The sequence below is a fragment of the Oncorhynchus nerka genome, linkage group LG5, assembly GCF_034236695.1.
Source record: "Oncorhynchus nerka isolate Pitt River linkage group LG5, Oner_Uvic_2.0, whole genome shotgun sequence".
Classification (NCBI taxonomy): domain Eukaryota; kingdom Metazoa; phylum Chordata; class Actinopteri; order Salmoniformes; family Salmonidae; genus Oncorhynchus; species Oncorhynchus nerka.
Window position 1 is genome coordinate 42,324,733 of NC_088400.1, and position 22,226 is coordinate 42,346,958.

General features: G+C 42.6%; 1 protein-coding gene across 1 annotated transcript in view; it reads left to right on the plus strand.

The window, feature by feature from the left end:
* The first annotated feature begins 236 nt into the window (after positions 1 to 236).
* The window catches only part of LOC115129931 (gamma-aminobutyric acid receptor subunit alpha-6-like), a 30,979-nt gene continuing 8,989 nt past the window's right edge, over positions 237 to 22,226 (plus strand). The window contains exons 1-7 of the mRNA XM_029660732.2: positions 237 to 568; positions 803 to 921; positions 2,566 to 2,633; positions 2,772 to 2,992; positions 4,667 to 4,749; positions 7,081 to 7,224; positions 7,606 to 7,758. Of these exons, the coding sequence (XP_029516592.1) occupies positions 483 to 568; positions 803 to 921; positions 2,566 to 2,633; positions 2,772 to 2,992; positions 4,667 to 4,749; positions 7,081 to 7,224; positions 7,606 to 7,758 (874 nt within the window). The 5' untranslated portion in view covers positions 237 to 482. The remainder of the gene's footprint in view (positions 569 to 802; positions 922 to 2,565; positions 2,634 to 2,771; positions 2,993 to 4,666; positions 4,750 to 7,080; positions 7,225 to 7,605; positions 7,759 to 22,226) is intronic.

Below are 22,226 nucleotides of genomic sequence, written 5' to 3' on the forward strand. Positions count from 1 at the left end.
ATTGTGCTCTGGGGGTTGGGTGGGGGAGTAACTAACTACAAGCAGCCAGATCTTCAATCGAAAGCTGGTTGTTGCGCCCTTATTCTCTCCCTGTTGGTCTCACCACTGGATTTATTGCGCGGTAGACGGACAACCCAATTTTTCCATAAAACCTTGCGTTTCAACGCAGCACAGTTCACGTCTATTCTCATCTCTCAAGTCAAACCGTGGTGTGAAACAGAGGATACCTACTGGACTTGGGGTGGATGCCAACAACTGAGAGAATATTGTTTTTGGTTTAGTCATCGGGCGACAGCATGAAAGGTGCACGCGTTCAGATGCTCAGCTGACCCTGGCTTTTTCCCCCCCCCTTGGCGATAGCGGGAGATGCTGCTGGAGTTGCTTTGGCGCCATTCCGCTCTCTCTGTCTTTAATCTTTCCATGTTGGGACAATACATTTAGCGAATGGAGATGTGAAGAGGCTTAAAGTATGGCATGCAAAGATGGTTTCTGCCAAGAAGGAGATGGTAACTGCGATGTACCCCAGTTACATTTCGACTCTCTTCTACTTTTTCTGCTTGATTGCTTGGTGAGTTCCGAGGATACATGATCTGGGGGGAATATTTTTTCCTGTCAGATTGGCGCTGCGCTGGTGCTACTGCCCATGGTCCTGAAGACTCTAGGTGCTGAAATCTGAAAGTGCTGTAATTGTGATAAAATCGACTTCCTAATGCTAATTTTGTCATCCATAGCTTGGGTATCGGAGAGGCTACTGTAATTTCACGATAACAAATCATTTTGATTTATTTGTGTCGTTTTTCAGTGTAAAGAGAATCTCTGGAACGATAAAAAAGGATGACAGAATATATCCCGAGAATTTCACACGCATTTTAGACAGACTCCTGGACGGGTATGACAACAGACTGCGACCTGGATTTGGGGGTAGGTACATACCTGAAACGGTGACAGTTTTCGGCTGTCCAATTAGTTTGTGTGCTACAGTGGCTCAAAGAGATGAGCGACTATGATTTCCATTATTGTACCAATGCCTCAGAGCCTGGTTCCTCTCTAGGGTTCTTCCTAGGTTCCTGCCTTTCTAGTGAGTTTTTCCAAGCCACCAAGCTTCTGCATTGCTTGCTGTTTGGGGTTTTAGGCTGGGTTTCTGTATTGCACTTTGTGACATCTGCTGATGTAAAAAGGGTTTTATAAATCCATTTTTATTGATTTGAGTTGTTTAAATAGGCTATGCGGTCGACAGATCAAAATCACATTGTATTTTTCAACCAGAGGGCATGAGCTTTTCCGTAGCCTACTGTTTCAAATGAAACATGTTCCTCCACTGAGCCACGACTACTGCCTCCCACAGATGTGACACGACATTCCTTGTTTCAAAAGCTAGTCGTTCATGAACTGAATTAACACTTTCCTATAATCACTGCTTTGATTCTTGTGTGCGACTGAAAACGGTAGGCTACCTTCAAATGTTTAAGCGACTTTAGTTATGTCTTCTAATCGCCGTGGGGAAAGCCGCTTATTGCACTATTTAAATAGAAAGAGTGCAGTGTCGTTTTCTTGTGTCAAATTCTCCACGAGCACCAAGTACCATACACACACGTGTTTAAAGACTGTATGCTTGAATGTGAATTAATAACGAAAAAGTAACCTATTTTTCGTTCATTATAGACTTGACGGTGGGTTTGAAAATAGCCTACTTTAGGATACGTCCTTCAACTCCACCCTCAAAAAGATTCTACCTTAGTGCGCGTAAACTTCAAAACTCACCAAGTGTGCATAGGTTAGATACTGATACTCCCAGAAATGTACGATTTAAACCTATTTATCTCAGGTTCACTCCATTATATAAAAGTTTAGAACCTGATGCGGGTTATTAGGTAAGCATACGTTGCATGCTATTGCATATACTGTAGGGTTTTGGCACACATCTCCACAGCACTATCAACCCAACCTTTGGCCAATGTCATGCTGTTACTGAGGTTTTATGTTTGACATATTATTCCATGACAGGCCTACATGTGAATAACACAAGTTCTACATAAAATCAATTGAGGATTGATTCATAAAGAGTAGCCTAATAAACCAGAACTAGAGTGCCTGTAGAAAGTATTACAGACCCCTTGGATTTCTTCACATTATATTGTTACAAAGTGGGACTAAAATGGATTTGTCATTTTATGTCAACGATCTTCACAAAATACTCTGTAATATCAAAGTGCAAGAACAATTGTAGCGTTTGTGAAAGATTCATGAAAAATAAAACACTAACATACTTTGACATGATGGAGTATTTTGTGTAAATAAAATGAAATCTATTTTAATCCCACTTTGTAATGCAACGAAATGTGAAAAAAGTTCAAGGCACTGTACGGTCACTTCAAATCAATCAATTAATCACATTCATTTTATAAATCCCTTTTAAGTCAGCAGTTGTCACAAAGTGCATTTCAGATACCCAGCCTAAAACCCCAAAGAGCAACCAATGCAGATGCACAGTGGCTTGGGGCTATGCTGTGATAAGCTTAGGATATTCTAGATATTGTGAAACTGATAGAATTTTTCTCTCAATAGGTCCGGTGACAGAGGTGAAAACAGACATTTATGTGACAAGTTTCGGGCCTGTCTCTGATGTTGAAATGGTATGTACCGAATCAACAACTTGATACAGATGAATAGCCTAAAAATTTTTTTGATTCGTGTAGACAATACACTTAACGTTTCATAGAAGAAGAGAAAGACAACGTTAACTGTTTAGATTTTGGTTTCTGCTTCCTCAGGAGTACACCATGGACGTGTTCTTCAGACAGACATGGGTCGACAGGAGGCTGAGGTATGAGGGTCCTATTGAGATCCTCCGACTCAACAACATGATGGTCGCCAATGTGTGGACTCCTGACACCTTCTTCAGGAATGGCAAGAAGTCTGTGGCACACAACATGACTGCCCCCAACAGGTTGTTCCGCATCATGAAGAACGGCACGATTCTTTACACCATGAGGTACTACATATACCAAAATGCTTTACACCATGATGCATACATTACCCAGCATGCCAGTGTTTCACCATGCTAACATCCTGTCCAAACAATCAGCGTTGGGTGTGTGAACGTTGCAAAATAAATGTACACATACATCCAAACTGATCGCGGGCATCTGCGAAGCCAGGTGCTAAAATATATTATATTTTAGATGCTTGATGCACTGCAAGTCCTGCCTCTCCCATCTACTCATTGGTTTTTAGACACTTACTAACCCACCTGGGTGATTGAGAGTTTAAGCCACACTCCAGTCCAGTTGGTGGTGGAAATGCACCTTAAAGTTGGTTGCCAAACGCTGTATAAAATCCACAGAAGAAGAAGGAGAAGCAGAAGAAGGAGGGGGAGCAGAAGGAGAATGAACAAGGATCAATTAATCAAAGAAAAACTCAAAACTAAGTTTCCCCTTTTATCTGTGGATAAATTGTCAGAGTAGAGAACATACGATTTTGTGTGACTCAAAATTCTAGAAAGATCCAGCAAAAAAAAGGAACACGTGACCCACCGCCTCAATTCAGTCTTATGTAGAAAATTTTGAAAAATTGTGTGAGCTACAAAATGCTATATCATACACTGATGTTGAGGAATAATGGGAAAGTAATTCTGCTTTGAAAGTTGATCAGTTTGTAACCCCACTTTTGAGAAAATGGCCCTAGAATATTTTGGTACACCCACTGAAGAGCTGCTCTTTGTCTACAACTATCCGTTTGTACTGTACCTATGGGTTCAGTTTATGGTTCATTGTCTAGCTAGCTAGCTAAACAATGAATCATAATCCAAACCCATAGCTACAGTACAAACGGATAGTCATTATCTAGCCACCATGCATGAAATGCTGGAGTATGGATCTGCAGGTTGCAAAAGTTAACCAACTAGGTTCAATGTTAGCTACCTAGCTAAAATTAGGCTATAACTAGCAATGCAAATGGATTTCTGAGATGCGAATAATATTATTACACAGATCATAATGGTAGCGTTAGCTAGCGAGCCAGCATGTCCAGCTCATCCATTATCTCAGCCAATCATAGCTAGCGGGAAGCTTCTTGCCTTTTTCCATGGATAAATCAACTAGGCTCGTAATTTAACAATTTTATTCGTATTTGCAGATGGCATACAAGTGTGTTATTAAGGCACATGAAAGTTTACATGTTCCAGAAGGCATTTCTGCCCAAAAAGCATTTTGATAAAAAAAAAGAAAAACGTTCAAATGCCTCTCCTGTGAAGTAGTGACGTTCGACATACATTCTTGAAATGGGTAACATATGCATTTCAGGTTTTAAAATAACAACCCAGTGTTTATCTCCCAAGACAAATTAGCTAGCAACAACAAGCTAGCTAAATGTCCATGAATGTTTAATGGGTTTCGACCTGTCCCCAAAATAATATAGTTGGTTCACAGTTGGTTTTGGTATTTTAACCTGCGTGTCATGAACGATCTGGTGGGGATAGACAAAATCAACATGTGTATGATGGAGCTGGTTTGGTCAGCATGTGCTACTCAGCCTACCTACAGTATCCATCCTAAAGGTAGTTCTCCACTTTATGGATATGATACATGTTTGTCGTCTGTTTGGAGGGGTCCCTACTCTCTCCAACTCCCATTAGTTTCAATATGTTTAGATGTATGTATCCCCATAGGTTGACTATCAGTGCAGAGTGTCCCATGAAGCTTGTGGACTTCCCCATGGATGGTCATGCATGCCCTCTCAAGTTTGGAAGCTGTAAGTATGATATGATATACTTTAAGTCTATTGTAATAGAAGTGACTTGAGAAGTGACTTAAAAAAGCAGTTCTTCATTCTTCTCATGAGACTAATAAATTGTGGGCCATGCATTCTTCGGAACATTATGCATTGAAATACACCCGAATGCAAATCCGACTATACCGTTTCTTAGCAGATATTAAACCTGACACGGTGTATGTGTTTACATGCTCTAACAGTTCTTTGTCCTGTTTGATTTAGTTTGCAATGTTTATAAAAATGTATATTTGAATACACATGATCACACCAATTTACCAGCCAGCTTCTTTTCCCCTGCTTTTTGTTGTATCTGAAAGGGGTAGGGATTTTTAAAAACATGACAAATTTAAACCCACCTATACACCTTTCACACAATGTTTTTCCGCCAACTTCAACAACTTTTTGCAGACTTTTCTTTTTATGTTGCTTATCAACTCCATAATGTTAAATGCAAACAGCCCCCATGGTTTAGCAACACCCCCAAATCCCCACAATCCACCAGCTACCCAGTGATATGTTTAAAAGGGGTATACCAGCAAATAAAGTGGTAAATAAGGGTCTGTTTTTTAAAGGTGGTCCTATTAACACTGCCTTGTATTTGTTACAGATAATATACCACATCTTCTGTCTGAAATGTGTAGATGTACTCAATATATCCCAGTTTGTCAAAAACAACAAAATTACTAGTTTGTTTTGAGAAAAATACTACCATTACCGTTACCCTATGCAGTGTCAAGCTTGTGGTATTCTTCCAGTTTTGTCATATTTTGGAATTTCATACATAGTCCTCAAGTAAGAAGTCATTTTCTTTTTTCTGACAATGACGCTAATAATAAATGACATTCATTTTGTACCAAAAACAGAACAAAGAAACCCAAAGTCAGCACTATTGTTCATAATGAGTGTAACGGTCAGCAAAACAGTGACTTATCTCCAATGGAAGAGGTTTTCAAATGAGGGTTCTGTCTTATCAGAAAACAGTAGCGATTTAAAGATAGCATCTACTGAGGGAAAAGCAAAAGAAAAGATCGGAGGATGGTTTCCCATGCACTTCCCAACCCTCCCCCAATCTATTATCAGCAATTGTGACATTTGTAGAGGCAGAGGACAAAATAGATTCCTCAGTTATCATTCAGTTACGTTATTCTTGGTTTAACATAGTACCTCCCCCCCACCTTCCCCAAATCCCATCCTCCCATCCTGGCCCAGAGTCAGGGAAGCAGACGCTGCATCCGATGGGGCCTGTAGCTCGGGAAAGGTCAGAATCCCTCTTCCCGCCCCAGGTTAGCTCAGACCTATTCTGGATCTCTCCAGAGCTAGTGTGAGTCGGCGCCCCCGGCAGCAGTCCACTCCACGACGCCCCAGCCGGCCCATTTTCCCTGCGCAGTTGGTGTCATGCCGACTTTGAGTCCCCTGTGGGAAGCGACAAACGGGAACAACAGACCCCGACATGAACTCAAGCATGTGTTGTTGTTTTTTCTTTCAGCCCTCTTGTATGAACCCTCATGTCACATTTCAACGTTTTTGCACCGTTTTTTGCAACGCTGGATATGCAAAAACTTTTCCATGCAACAAAGAGCTTCTGAGACCTGGCAGTTTGTTTGAACGCAGACTCATTGAGCACACATAATTCTACCCTTTGAGCACACAGGAGTCTACCCTTTGAGCACACAGGAGTCTACCCTTTGAGCACACAGGAGTCTACCCTTTGAGCACACAGGAGTCTACCCTTTGAGCACACAGTAGACACCCACACCCTTTATTACCATGCTACTGTACCACTCATTTTCAATCAAATTACGAGGAAAAGGTCTCTCAAAATCCAGAGTGCGCTATTTCAGGTCATCTTCAACGTCTGTATGTATTAAGCCAGTGAGGGATGTACAGATAAAGTGGGGGAACCATGCGTAACTGGACTGCACACCATCACATCACACATCATTGTGTCGTACAAATGCATTGTGATCAGCTGACTAGATGAGGGAGATAGAAACGTTTCTCGTGTTCACAAAGCTTAGAGTTAAGGAGAGGATATCACTTGCACACAGTAGTCATACTCTCATATGACTACCATTTTAACATTTCCACTTAATGACGCTCTCTCACAATAAAGGCCCTATTTTCTCTCTCTCTCACTTTCTCACTTTCTCTCTCTCTCTCTCTCTCTCTATCTCTCTGTCGCTCTCTCTCTGTCTCTCTGTCTCTCTGTCTCTCGGTCTCTCGTTTTTTCATTACAGCTACAATTTTGAATTTGTATTAACCCCCCACTTGAGGGTTCAATATATATATATTTTCCTTCTCTCCCCCCAGATGCATACCCTAAAACAGAGATGATTTATACCTGGACCAAAGGACCACAGTATTCAGTGGAGGTTCCCCCAGAATCATCCAGCCTAGTGCAGTATGATCTCATTGGCCACACTGTCAGCAGTGAGGAGGTCAAGTCAATCACAGGTATGGTAGGCCATTGGTAAGATACAGTAGATATCCCCAACTCTGATGATAGTGATGCCATTCTTTGTTAATAAACATTGGAATTTCTTCTTCAGTTCTTAATTCAGTTTGGAATGTTTTCTGTACAGTAGCTTTGTCCAAAATAACTTGTCTAGTTATATTTTATCATTATTTACTTTTACGCTACTGTCTCCAAAGGCACTCTCTATGGTGTCAGTAAAAATGCATGCTTTTGTTTGACACTGTATCCCTCAGAGAACAGTGAAGACACAATACAAACTAGCAGGAGTCCATCATTTTCTGTGCTTGTGCTCACTGTCTCACGTCAGTCTGTTTGTTTTATGGAACAAATCAACCGTCACATCTATGGCTATCCTCCAGGTGAATACGTGGTGATGACAGTTCACTTCCACTTGAAGCGGAAAATGGGCTACTTCATGATTCAGACGTATATCCCCTGCATCATGACAGTAATCCTCTCCCAAGTGTCCTTCTGGATAAATAAAGAATCGGTCCCGGCTCGAACAGTCTTCGGTACGTATTGCACACAAATCCCGCCATTCTGTAAAATACTTATTTTGAGAGGCAGAGAAGATGCGAAAGTGTGAAAGTGTGTGAAGAGTGATGTGCCTCGTCTGTGCGTCTTTGTCTCCATTTTCATTTTGTGACTACGTGCTGCTGAGCAATGGACTTGGCTGTCTTTAGCCTCTTATATAACAATTAAGGGCTATGATTTATTAAATGTGTGTTATACTTCCATTGTTGTTATCCATCAAGTGGCAGTTGCATTTGCCAAAACCAGCCCATTTGTTTACAAACAGAAATGGCAGGGCCCCACTGTGGGTGGAGTCAAAGATTAAATGAGTGCACCTTTTTAAGCCCCGAACTATACACTCCAGCACAGTGGTTCCCAAACGGTGGGGCCCCGGGGGTGCACCACACAGTTTGGGAAACACTGTGCTAGAGTGTATAGTACAAGTCCATAGGAGACCAAGCAAACAGAGGATATTTACTTAACATCAGGTCAGGTAGCCTTAAAGGTACTCTAATTCCATGCAAGGTGCACAAGGTTCCCGGCTTAAAAGGTGCACTCCTCAATCTCTGACTCCACCCACACTTCTGTTTGTTAACACATGGGCTTCCATCTTACCCTTGAAGGTTGTCATAGAATGCACAAGGTGCAATTTTCAAATTGGGTAGTGCATCATCAGTTTTCTTCTTGTCATGTCAGTCATTGCATACCTTAGAGAGTTATTTATAACTTGTCAGAAATGTCCTGTTCAACCAACCCATGCCAGGTAACGTTTTTTTTTTTGCCAGGTTTTTTAGCCCATAGATTTTGAATGAATACACATTAGACATAGCAAAATGTACAGAACTGCAAGAAAATGAGCTTTAAACCTGTAAAATGTTCTCTCCGCCAATAATAGGGGTGTGAAAAGCTTGTGCCCATAGAAATGCGTGGTGCGTGCTCACCCGTAACGGGGGTGGAGATGTTCCCCAATGCTGTAAAGGGGGCCTGAGTGAAAAGGTTGGAGAACCCCTGCTCTAGAACCTCTCAATTGCACAGCACATTTCCATTACTTTCATTAACCTGGGTTTTACAAGTACTCCATGTAAATCAGCCTTTCTTATGTGTTACCCCTGAGCTAGGGAAATCGCATACTGTATTACAGCGTTCAATATATAGCAATTGATTGGTTTGGGTTCAATTCAGAAGACACATTTCGGTTGAATGCAGGGTTCTGAATACTTGCCGAAGGCACTGTGTGTGTGTGTGTGTGTGTGTGTGTGTGTGTGTGTGTGTGTGTGTGTGTGTGTGTGTGTGTGTGTGTGTGTGTGTGTGTGTGTGTACATACACTTAGGTTGGAGTCATTAAAACTAGTTTTTTAACCACTCCACAAATATCTTGTTAACAAACTATAGTTTTGGCAAGTTGGTTAGGACATCTACTTTGTGCATGAGTAATTTTTCCAACAATTGTTTAGACAGATTATTTCACTTAATTTCACTGCGTCACAATTCCAGTGGGTCAGAAGTTTACATACACTACGTTGACTGTGCCTTTAATTAAACAGCTTGGAAAATTCCAGAAAATGATGTCATGGCTTTGGAAGTTTCTGATGGGCTAATTGACATCATTTGAGTCAGTGCCTCTTTGCTTGCCATCATGGGAAAATCAAAAGAAAATCAGCCAAGACCTCAGAAAAAACATTGTAGACCTCCACAAGTCTGATTCATCCTTGGGAGCAATTTCCAAACGCCTGAAGGTACCACGTTCATCTGTACAAACAATAGTACGCAGGTATAAACACCATGGGACCACGCAGCCGTCATACCGCTCTGGAAGGAGACGCATTCTGTCTCCTAGAGATGAATGTACTTTAGTGCGAAAAGTGCAAATCAATCACAGAACAACAGCAAAGGACCTTGTGAAGATGCTGGAGGAAACAGGTACAAAAGTATTTATATCCACAGTAAAACGAGTCCTATATCGACATAATCTGAAAGGCCGCTCAGCATGGAAGAAGCCACTGCTCCAAAACCGCCATTAAAAAGCCAGACTACAGTTTGCAACTGCACATGGGGACAAAGATCGTACTTTTTTAGAAATGTCCTCTGGTCTGATGAAATGAAAAAATAACTGTTTGGCAATAAAGACCATCGTTATGTTTGAAGGAAAAAGGGGGAGGCTTGCAAGCCGAAGAACACCATCCCAACCGTGAAGCATGGGGCTGGCAGCATCATGTTGTGAGGGTGCTTTAAAAAAAGAAAATTATGTATTGCAAAAAATACAAGGAAGGGGTAACATTAAACTATTAAAACATGTAGGACAAACAATACAGCAACAAGACACTATCAAACGTGTCAGTCCTCCCGCAACAGAGCCATCCTTCTGTGGGAGGGTGCTTGTGCATGATAGTGATATAAAATATGTCATAGTTTCCTTTTTCATGATCACAACCTTGTGAAACCCGAACCCTCCAAGATCCCCCCCACAGTTCCCCAATAGCTGTCCCTCAACCATTCGAGACCCCTCCCACAGTCCCCCCCGGAAGAAATAAAAAATACAATTAATTCCATTCCCCACCCCCAAGAACCCCCCAATGCACCAACAACCAAAAGATTGAACTAAAGAGAAAAAAGTAAACGACAGAAGAAAACAGCAAACAATGCAATTTTTTTAAAACAAAATTATACATTTACAACAAGGGACATCGAGGACAACTGAAATCATAACAGCAATGCCAACTGTATATGTTTGTGTTCATGTCTGGCACTATTACATGTGTGTGTGTGTGTTACATTTACATTTTACATTTAAGTCATTTAGCAGACGCTCTTATCCAGAGCGACTTACAAATTGGTGCGTTCACCTTAAGACATCCAGTGGAACAGCCACTTTACAATAGTGCATCTAAATCTTTTAAGGGGGGGTGAGAAGGATTACTTTATCCTATCCTAGCTATTCCTGAAAGAGGTGGGGTTTCAGGTGTCTCCGGAAGGTGGTGATTGACTCCGCTGTCCTGGCGTCGTGAGGGAGTTTGTTCCACCATTGGGGGGCCAGAGCAGCGAACAGTTTTGACTGGGCTGCGCGGGAACTGTACTTCCTCAGTGGTAGGGAGGCGAGTAGGCCAGAGGTGGATGAACGCAGTGCCCTTGTTTGGGTGTAGGGCCTGATCAGAGCCTGGAGGTACTGAGGTGCCGTTCCCCTCACAGCTCCGTAGGCAAGCACCATGGTCTTGTAGCGGATGCGAGCTTCAACTGGAAGCCAGTGGAGAGAGCGGAGGAGCGGGGTGACGTGAGAGAACTTGGGAAGGTTGAACACCAGACGGGCTGCGGCGTTCTGGATGAGTTGTAGGGGTTTAATGGCACAGGCAGGGAGCCCAGCCAACAGCGAGTTGCAGTAATCCAGACGGGAGATGACAAGTGCCTGGATTAGGACCTGCGCTGCTTCCTGTGTGAGGCAGGGTCGTACTCTGCGGATGTTGTAGAGCATGAACCTACAAGAACGGGCCACCGCCTTGATGTTAGTTGAGAACGACAGGGTGTTGTCCAGGATCACGCCAAGGTTCTTAGCGCTCTGGGAGGAGGACACAATGGAGTTGTCAACCGTGATGGCGAGATCATGGAACGGGCAGTCCTTCCCCGGGAGGAAGAGCAGCTCCGTCTTGCCGAGGTTCAGCTTGAGGTGGTGATCCGTCATCCACACTGATATGTCTGCCAGACATGCAGAGATGCGATTCGCCACCTGGTCATGTGTTCTTGTATGTGTTTATTTGAATGAGAGTGTGTGTATATGCATGTGTACAAACACCTGCACGGCATCAGCCTCAGGCAAACCGGCATTAGTTGTAAAAATACTGCCACTTAGTGTCATTCAAATGCACTTTTATTATGTTTTATTTAGACTTTTTTTCCCTTTATCTTTTGACCATCACTCTCTCTCTCACACAGCAACTCCACTCCCACTTGTCTCCAATTCCACATACCAACCCTCAACTTCCCTCAGCCCATCCCATCTATCTCTGCTGGCCACCCACTTCGTGTTTCTACGCAACACATATCTTTCAACTATGCTATGATGTTTAACGTACAATTTCAATCTATCTAATCGAATAGAATCTACAGATTGCGTGTTGAAGATAAATACTTTTACTAAGAGTATTAGTATATTGGTAATTGACTGACCCTGTCTCTCCAGATCTCCTGACAGTACTATTTCTGGGGTCAATTTTAGATCAATGCTATGCATTTTCAGCCATTCCTGAACCTGAGACCAGAAACAGGCTAACTGAGGGCAATACCAAATAAATGATCTATTGATTCTGTATCCTCACAACAAAATCTGCAGAGCTTCGATGATTTTATGCCACAAATATTCAACATTTTGTTGGTGGCAAGAATTCTATATAATAATTTTAGCTGAAAAGCACGAAGTCTTGAATCTTGCGTTGTTTTATATATCAACTCATACGATGGAGGTCACACCCTGTACCATGGAATCGGTACATCAAAAATCTCTTCCCAACTATTTTGCAATCTGTATGGCACAGTTGTCAACATCCTGGTCCTCAAATGAAACTGGTATACTTTCCTATTTAGGTTATTTTTATTCCTGTGCCAGTTTTGATCCTTTATGTTGGGCAGATAGACCAGTTCCCTACCTCCTCCCGCTGCCACCCTCCTCCTCCATTTTTGGGGCAATGCTGTAATCAATTGGTTGTACTCTTGGATTGAGCAGACCTTCCCGTACAATTCTGATAACTCCATGAAGGACATAACTCTACCATTACAATTTACAATATAATTTAAGAACAAAATACCCTTTTCAAACTTCTTTCCCATAAATACAGGTATTTTATCAACCAGCACATTTGAGTTCAGTCATAGAACAAATATTATCTTTTCAGGGGAATGAAATTGAACTTGTAGCCAGCTCTGCAATGCTTGCTTGAAAAAGACACATACTTTGAAAAAAGTATAATTTTCAATTATTCGAAAATGAGACATGGCAATCTGCACAAAGGCAAAAAGGCATTTTTAAACAAAGGATGAGCTTTTCTTATTAAAATACTTGAGAACCATTTATCGTTCAAATAAAACTTTTGAATGAGTGAAGCTTTTAGAGAGGTTTAGTGCTTATATATTTAATAATCTCAAACCACCCAATTCATATTCATTATATAGATAGGCTCGTTTTATTTTGTCTGCTTTAGCGTCCCAGATAAAGCGAAATATTTTTTGCTCATGTGATTTGAAAAACAAATCATTAAGAGTAGGCAGCGCCATAACTAAGTAAGTGAGTAAACTGAGATATGACTAAGGAGTTAATCAGAGCAATTTTTTCATAAATAGACAGGTATTTACCTCTCCATGGTTGCAGGATCTTGTCTATTTTTACAAGTTTTCTATTGAAATTCATTGTGGAGAGCTTATTTATATATTTTGTGATATGAATACCGAGCATGTCTACATCACCATCATCATTCTGAGCTCTCAAGAGCAGGTTTTCATCAAGGATCTCTCTGTACTTCTCCGTTCATCTTTCCCTCGATCCTGACTAGTCTCCCAGTCCTTGCCGCTGAAAAACATCTCCACAACATGATGCTGCCACCACCATGCTTCACCTTAGGGATGGTGCCAGGTTTCCTCCAGACGTGACGCTTGGCATTCAGGCCAAAGTGTTCATTCAATCTTGGTTTCATCAGGCCAGAGAATCTTGTTCCTCATGGTCTGAGGACATTAGGTGCCCCCAAGCGGGCTGTCATGTGCCTTTTAATGAGGAGTGGCTTCTGTCTGGCCACTTTACATAAAGGCCTGATTGGTGGAGTGCTGCAGAGATGGTGTCCTCCTGGAAGGTTCTCCCATCTCCACAGAGGAACTCTGTAGCTCTGTCAGAGTGACCACTGGGTTCTTGGTCACCTCCTGACCAAGGCCCTTCTCCCCCACTTGCTCAGGTTGACCCGGCAGCCAGCCCTAGGAAGAGTCTTGGTGAATCCAAACTTCTTCCATTTAAGAATGATGGAGGTCACTGCGTTCTTGGGGACCTTCATTGCTGCAGAGATTTTTTTGGTACCTTTCCCCAAGTCTTTGCCCCGACACAACCCTGTCTCAGAGCTCTACGGACAATTCCTTCAACCTCTTGGCTTGGTTTTTGCTCTGACATGCACTGCTAACTGTGGGAACTTATATGGACAGGTGTGGATTGGATTTACCATAGGTGGTCTCCAATTTGTAGAAACATCTCAAGGATGATCAATGGAAGCAGAAAACACCTGAGCTCAATATTGAGTCTCATAGCAAAGGGTCTGAATTCTCATGTAAATGAGATATGTTTTTTATTTCTAATAAATATGCAAACATTTCTAAAAACCTGTTGTTTTCACATCGTCATTATTGTCTATTGTGTGTAGATTGATCAGGAATTATTACTTTATCTGTTTTAGAATAAGGCTGCAACATAACAAAACTATTTTCTACATTGAAGAATAATAGTGAGATCATCCGTTCACCTACTCTGCATCTGGGGACTCTTTAACAGTCTGATGGTCTGGAGATAGAAGCTGTTTATCAGTCTGATGGTCTGGAGATAGAAGCTGTTTATCAGTCTGATGGTCTGGAGATAGAAGCTGTTTATCAGTCTGATGGTCTGGAGATAGAAGCTGTTTATCAATCTGATGGTCTGGAGATAGAAGCTGTTTATCAGTCTGATGGTCTGGAGATAGAAGCTGTTTATCAGTCTGATGGTCTGGAGATAGAAGCTGTTTATCAGTCTCTCGGTCACAGCTTTGATGCACCTGTATTGTCTTAGCCTTCTAGATGGTAGGGGTTGAACAGTCCTGTAGTTGCCGTACCAGGTGGTGATGAAGCCCGAATGGAAGTTTTAGAGGCACTGTTGCTCCTTCTTCACCATACTCTCTGTGTGAATGGACCATTTCAGGTTGTTGGTGATGTCCACTGCGGCCCCGTTGTCATTGTGGATGAGGAGCGTGATCCCTCTGCTGTCTCCTGAAGTCCACGATCAGCTCCGTTTGGTTGACATTGAGGGAGAGGTTATTTTCCTGGCCCCACTTCGCCAGGGCCCTCTCTCCCTCCCTGTAGGCTGTGTCGTCGTAGTTGGTAATCAGACCTACTACTGTTGTGCCTTCTGCAAACTTGATGATTGAGTTAAAGACGTGCGTGGCACCCTTGTCGGGCCCCTGTGTTGAGGATCAGCAGGAAGTCCCGCCAGGAAGTCCAGGACCCAGTTGCAGAGCGCGGATTTCAGACCCAGCGTCCCTAGCTTAGAATTGAGCTTGGAGGGTACTATGGTGTTGAGGGCTGAGCTGTAGTCGATGAAGAGCATTCCTTTTTTTCTTTCTTTAACTAGGCAAGTCAGCTAAGAACAAATTCTTAGCTGACGGCCTTCACCGGCCAAACCCTAACCAGCCAATTGTGTGCCGCCCTATGGGACTCCCAATCACGGCTAGTGGTGATTCAGCCTGGGATCGAACCAGGGTGTGTACTGACGCTTCTAGCACTGACATGCAGTGCCTTAGACAGCTGCGTCACTCGGGAGCCGAGGAGGGGGCACAGCATTCTTGCATGGGTATTCCTCTTGTCCTGATGGGATAGGGCAGTGTGCAGTGGAGAATGTGTCATCTGTGGATCTGTTGGGGCTGTATGCAAATTGTAGTGGGTCTAAGGTAAGGTGGAGATGATATGATCCTTAATTAGCCTCTCAATGCACTTCATGTTGACAGAAGTGAGTGTTACTGGGCGATAGTCATTCAGTTCAGTTACCTTCGCTTTCTTGGGTACAGGAACAATGGTGGACATCTTGAAGCAAGTGGGGACAACAGACTGGGATAAGGGGGGGTTGAATATGTCTGTCAACACTCCAGCCACCTGGTCTGCACATGCTCTGAGGACACAGCTAGGGATGTATGTTAGCTAACTATGTTAGCCATGTTATCTCGACCTCAGGATACGATTTGAGATCACTAGTTAATGGTTAGCTAGTAACTTGGCTGCATGCTAACAGTAAATTCAGTGGCTATCCAGCGGCTAGCCACACTAGAAAAACTCCTCAATCAGCTTTCTGAATTGCCCTAGGGGCACCAAAACATAACATTTTAAGAACATTTTGAAGATTGTTCCACAAATAAGGTGCAAGAAAACTAAAAGCTGATTTACCTAACTGAGACCAAAGGAATTTCTAAAGTTAGCCATTCCTGAGACTGGGTGTGGTAACTCATACGTCTAAAGTTTACAGCGGGAGTTTTTGTAAAAGGGTTTTCTACATGAAACCATAGCAATGTAAACCTACACGACATCAAAAGAGGGCCAACCAACTTTCTGGTTAAGAATGCAGTGATGAGTACTAAAACTGTATGGCACACCTGTAATAGCACACCTGTAATCAAAGCACAGTGTCCTATGATAAACTGCATCTAACGACTTTAACGAAGTGGCAGCTACGTGTATATAGATAGGAGCGTCTACTGAAGAATCTGTTTTCTGTTGTTTAGCGAGAGGCAGGATCCATTTCTATAGAAGAAGCCCTTTTTATACTCAGCTTCTTAACTAACTCATCGATATGGTTTTTAAAAAGACAGCTTTTCATCTATCCAGATGCCCAGATATTTGTAAGCAGGGACACGATCAGTATGGACACCATCCAAAGTAAATTATCAGACTTATTTTGATGCGCTCTAGAGAACAACATATACTTAGTTTTACCATCATTCAGTACTAATGTCAGGTCAATAAAGATTTTCTGTAATACACTGAAGGCAGAATGTAGTTCAGATAGAGAATAGTCAACGGTGGGGGCAATAGCATACACATACACATCAAGTGCAAGTGCAGGTTACCTGATTTAACACTGTAGATAGAAATTGGGGCAGTTTTACTGACACAGAAGATGCATAATCCTCGACTAAATTGCACTTTTAAACTGGACTAACTGAAATGGCATTTCTCAGACATTGTTTAAAATAGTCTGACTTGCCCAAGTCTGGATTTCAAAGGTCTGCCTTTCAGAAGGGCGATTAGAATTAATCTAGATCCAAGTGAAAGCTTAAATGAAACCTGTCCAGAGGAATGAAGGGAGCAGAGAGCTGCAGCAAAAATGTATCAAGCATATCACCCTGGCGATTTTCTTTCTCATCTATCTTAAGCAAGGCATCTAGCACGTCACAGGTAGTAAATTGTTGAAATGAAAACAAACAAAAAAGGCTGACAGAGGTAAGAAGAGTCGATTGACTGACCAGAGTCAATTTAAACCACCGGTACTCTCAAATAAAAAGCCTTCCGAGATAAAATCATGATTAAAATAATCACTTATCCCGTTCTTCTCAGTTATGATGCCAGTCAGACAGAACTTGCTTAGGCAGCGAAGAAGGCGAATTGGTATGCTTCAGTGCATTTACTGTTTTCCAATGCGTTTTTGCCCTTTCGTGTGTTGATGAAAAGATAAATGAGCACCCACCTTTTGGCACTGTTTTGCATGCTACCCCACATGTGTGTATCTGCATCTGTTGCATCTATGAGCCTATTTGCTTTGCCTGCTGACTTTCTTCCAAAGACAAACACATGATCGCTGAGTCACTGGGTTCTACTCATATCCTAGCAGCTGTAGAAGCTAGTGCGTGTTATTTCACAGCCACACTGATTCACGCAACGCCCCAGTGCGTCCCCTCCCACCTCCTGTCTCAGCGGGGAGCTAATGAAACTGTCCAATATGTGACAGGAGGGTGTTGTGGGAACATAAATATTGTTGCATTGGCCAAACCCCCAGGCTGTGGGGCTGTTACAGTACTCTCTCTTGTGTGCATGTGTGTGTGCATGCGTGTGTAAGGAGGGAAAGAAAGGAATTGACTTGAGGGATGTTAAGAAGCTCCCCCTGGTGGCTCAATATGTTATTGTCTAGTGAAATGTGTGGCATATACAGTCGAAGTCGTAAGTTTACATAAACCTTAGCTAAACACATTTAAACATTTAATCCTAGTAAAAAATTCCCTGTCTAGATCAGTTAAGATCACCACTTTATTTTAAGAATGCGAAATGTCAGAATAATAGTAGAGAGAATGATTTATTTCAGCTTTTATTTCTTTCATCACATTCCCAGTGGGTCAGAAGTTTACATACACTCAATTAGTATTTGATAGAATTGCCTTTAAATTGTTTAACTTGGGTCAAACGTTTTGGGTAGCCTTCCACAAGCTTCCCACAATAAGTTGGGTGACTTTTGGCCCATTCCTCCTGACAGAGCTGGTCTAACTGAGTCAGGTTTGTAGGCCTCCTTGCTTGCACACGCATTTTCATTTTTGCCCATAAATGTTCTATGGGATTGAGGTCAGGGCTTTGTGATGGCCACTCCAATACATTGATTTTGTTGTCCTTAAGCCATTTTGTCACAACTTTGGAAGTATGCTTGTGGTCATTGTCCATTTGGAAGACCCATTTGCGACCAAGCTTTAACTTCCTGACTGATGTCTTGAGATGTTGCTTCAATATATCCCCATAGTTTCCCTACCTCATGATGCCATCTATTTTGTGAAGTGCACCAGTCCCTCCTGCAGCAAAGCACCCCCTCAACATGATGCTGCCACCCCCGTGCTTCACAGTTGGGATGGTGTTCTTCAGATTGCAAACCTCCCCCTTTTTCCTCCAAACGTAACAATGGTAGTTATGGCCAAACAGTTCTATTTTTGTTTCATCAGACCAGAGGACATTTCTCCAAAAAGTATGATCTTTGCAGTTGCAAACCGTAGTCTGGCTTTTTTTTTGTGGTTTTGGAGCAGTGGCTTCTTTCTTGCTGAGCAGCCTTTCAGGTTATGTCGATATAGGACTCGTTTTACCGTGGCTATAGATATTTTTGTACCCGTTTCCTCCAGAATCTTCACAAGGTCCTTTGCTGTTGTTCTGGGATTGATCTGCACTTTTCGCAGTAAAGTTGTTTCACCTCTAGGAGACAGAACGCGTCTCCTTCCTGAGCGGTATGACGGCTGCGTGGTCCCATGGTGTTTATACTTGTGTACTATTGTTTGTACAGATGAACGTGGTACCTTCAGGCATTTGGAAATTGCTCCCAAGGATGTACCAGACATGTGGAGGTCTACAATGTTTTTTCTGAGGTCTTGGCTGATTTATTTAGATTTTCCCATGATGTCAAGCAAAGAGGCACTGAGTTTGAAGGTAGGCCTCGAAATACATCCACAGGTACACCTCCAATTGACTCAAATGATGTCAATTAGCCTATCAGATGCTTCTATAGCCATGACATCATTTTCTGGAATGTTCCAAGCTGTTTAAAGGCACAGTCAACTTAGTGTATGTAAACTTTTGACCCACTGGAATTGTTATTCAGTGAATTATTAGTGAAATAATCTGTCTGTAAACAATTGTTGAAAATAATTGCTTGTGTCATGCACAAAGTAGATGTCCTAACCGACTTGCCAAAACTATAGTTTGTTAACAAGAAATTTGTGGTGTGATTGAAAAACGAGTTTTCATGGCTCCAACTTAAGTGTATGTAAACTTCCGACTTCAACTGCAGCCTAAAACTAACCTCGTCTCAGATATGTTTGTCCAATCAAATTTTGGCATGATGAAGGCCAAAGGGGTTTGCAAGACAGCACAAACAGATCTGGGACTCAAATAATGTTAAACTGGTTCTGCCTCTTGGACATGCACTGGTCATGTTTCAATACATTTGAGGGACTGATATGCATCTAGCATTTCATAGGTGGCATAACAGCTTGTTTTTGTAGATTCTTTCATCGCTATCTAACCTTTTAACCTATACACTGACCGATGGTAAGTCTGTGTCCATCCTCAATTTGACTGAATATGGTGTGAGCTCTGTGTGGAATATGTGTGGGAGTGCATGTGTTGAGAGTGTGTCATTTCCCCCGTTCACCTTTTTCTCAGTTTCAATTCTCAATGACCCATTGTTTTTTAGTATGAATCATTCTCTACCACCTGAGTGCTTACTGGAATATTTCTCAATCTTTGTTGTCCTCAATGCATCCTATACGCACTCATTGAAACAGTAGAGACGGGGAGGAGACACTGAACACACTAACATGTGGGCCATGAGCCACTCTGGGGACATTCATTGTGACTCACAATCCTCACAGTAGCCTACCGGATGTTGTAAGTAGATGCAATGTTTGAACACATATATTATAAAGTCAGAAAGACCAACCATGGAAGGGCCTCCCCAGGGGAACATGTACTTACAATGGCTTACAACATCCGGTAGGCTACTGTGAGGAGTCACAATGAATGTCCCCAGAGTGGCTCAGGGTCCACATATACATTATGAATACCCTACTGTTTATATATATATATATATATATATATATATATATTGCGACAGACCAGGGGGTTGGGTCAGACACGGACAGAGTAGGATTAGCTCAGTTTCAAAGGTGTTTATTAAAATAATATTTCAAAAGAAAATAATAGGTCTCCCCCATGAGACCCTCTCCGGGATACCGTCTTCTGGGCTCCGGGTCTTGCAGTATCCTGTGGGGATCAAAAACTGAACTCACTCCTGTTACCTCTGCAACCATCCCCAACTATAGAGGAGTCCTTTCTTCCCCCACTCTCTCCCCTGTGTGCTGCCCTTCTGGAAGCTTTATGGGACTTGTTCAGCTGGTGAGCAATCAGCCCTTGATTACTCACCAACTCCCAATCAGCCCCAATTAGTCCTGGCCCGGAGAGCCCGTCGAGGCCTGGCACGTCCAGCAGATGGAGCCAACACCTCGTGATGTATACTCCGTCTGTCACCAGGCCTCGACGAGTCTCCCCCTGGTGGCTGACCTGCTGTACACCACAAAATATATGCATAGAAATGTCAATACAACGTGAACCCTTATGCTGGAGAAGAAGGTTAACGTTTTACGTGTCCCCAACCAATTTTTTTTTTTTTTTGCAACTTATTTTTTAAACTTATTTTGTACATAACGTTGCCGCCATCTCTTATGACCAAAAATAACTTCTGGACATCAGGACTACGATTACTCATCACAGACTAGCAGAATCCTTTTTTTCCTTTAACGAGTCTGACAAGCCTCAGTGTGAATGATATACTGTTTTCGTGGGAACAAGCGCCAAATGGCGGGCTGCCTTCTGAGAATTCGTAGGCGACCCCCACTTCCTTCCATTCTGCTAGCAAACGTGCGATCTTTGGAAAATAAAATGGATGACCTACACGGAAGACTAAACTTCCAACGGGACATTCAAAACTGTTATATCTTATGCTTCACGGAGTCGTGGCTGAACGATGATATTATCAACATACAGCTGGCTGGTTATACACTGTACCGGCAGGATAGAACAGCGGCATCTGGTAAGACAAGGGGCAGCGGACTATGTATTTTGTAAATAACAGCTGGTGCACAATATCTAAGGAAGTCTCAAGCTATTGCTCGCCTGAGGTAGAGTATGCCATGATAAGCTGTAGACCACACAATCTACCGAGAGAGTTTTGATCTGTAGTTTTCATAGCTGTTTACATACAACCACAGACTGAGGCTGGCACTTAGACCGCATTGAATGAGCTGTATTCCGCCATAAGCAAACAAGAAAATGCTCACCCAGTGGCGCTGCTCCTAGTAGCCGGGGACTTTAATGCAGCGAAACTTAAATCCGTTTTACAAAAAGTCCTAGCAGCATGCTAAATGTGCAACAAGAGGGGAAAAAAATCCACCTTTACTCCACACACAGAGACACATACATACAAAGCTCTCCCTCGCCCTTCAAATCTGACCATAATTTTTTCCTTTAATTACTGCTAACAAGCAAAGGTTAAGGCAGGAAGCACCAGTGACTCGATCAACAAAAAAGTGGTCAGATGAAGCAGATGCTAAGCTACAGGACTGTTTTGCTAGCACAGACTCGAAAATGTTCCGGGATTCCTCTGATGGCATTGAGGAGTACACCACATCAGTCATTGGCTTCATCAATAAGTGCATTGATGATGTTGTCCCCACAGTGACCGTACGTGCATACCCCAACCAGAAACCATGGATTACAGACAACATCCACACTGAGCTAAAGGCTAGAGCTGCCACTTTCAAGGAGTGGGACTCTAACCCGGAAGCTTATAAGAAGTCCCGCTATGCCCTCCGACGAACCATCAAACAGGCAAAGTGTCAATACAGGACTAAGATTGAATCGTACTACACCGGCTCTGATGCTCATCGGATGTGGCAGAGCTTCTTACCATTACAGACTACAAAGGGAAGCACAGCCGAGAGATGCCCAGTGACACAAGCATACCAGTCGAGCTAAACTACTTCTATGCTCGCTTCAGGGCAAATAACACTGAAACATGCATGACAACACCAGCTGTTCCGGAAGACTGTGTGATCACGCTCTCCGCAACTGATGTGAGTAAGACCTTCAAACAGGTCAACATTCACAAGGCTGCAGGGACAGATGTATTACCAGGATATGTACTGCGAGCATGCGCTGACCAACTGTCAAGTGTCTTCACTGACATT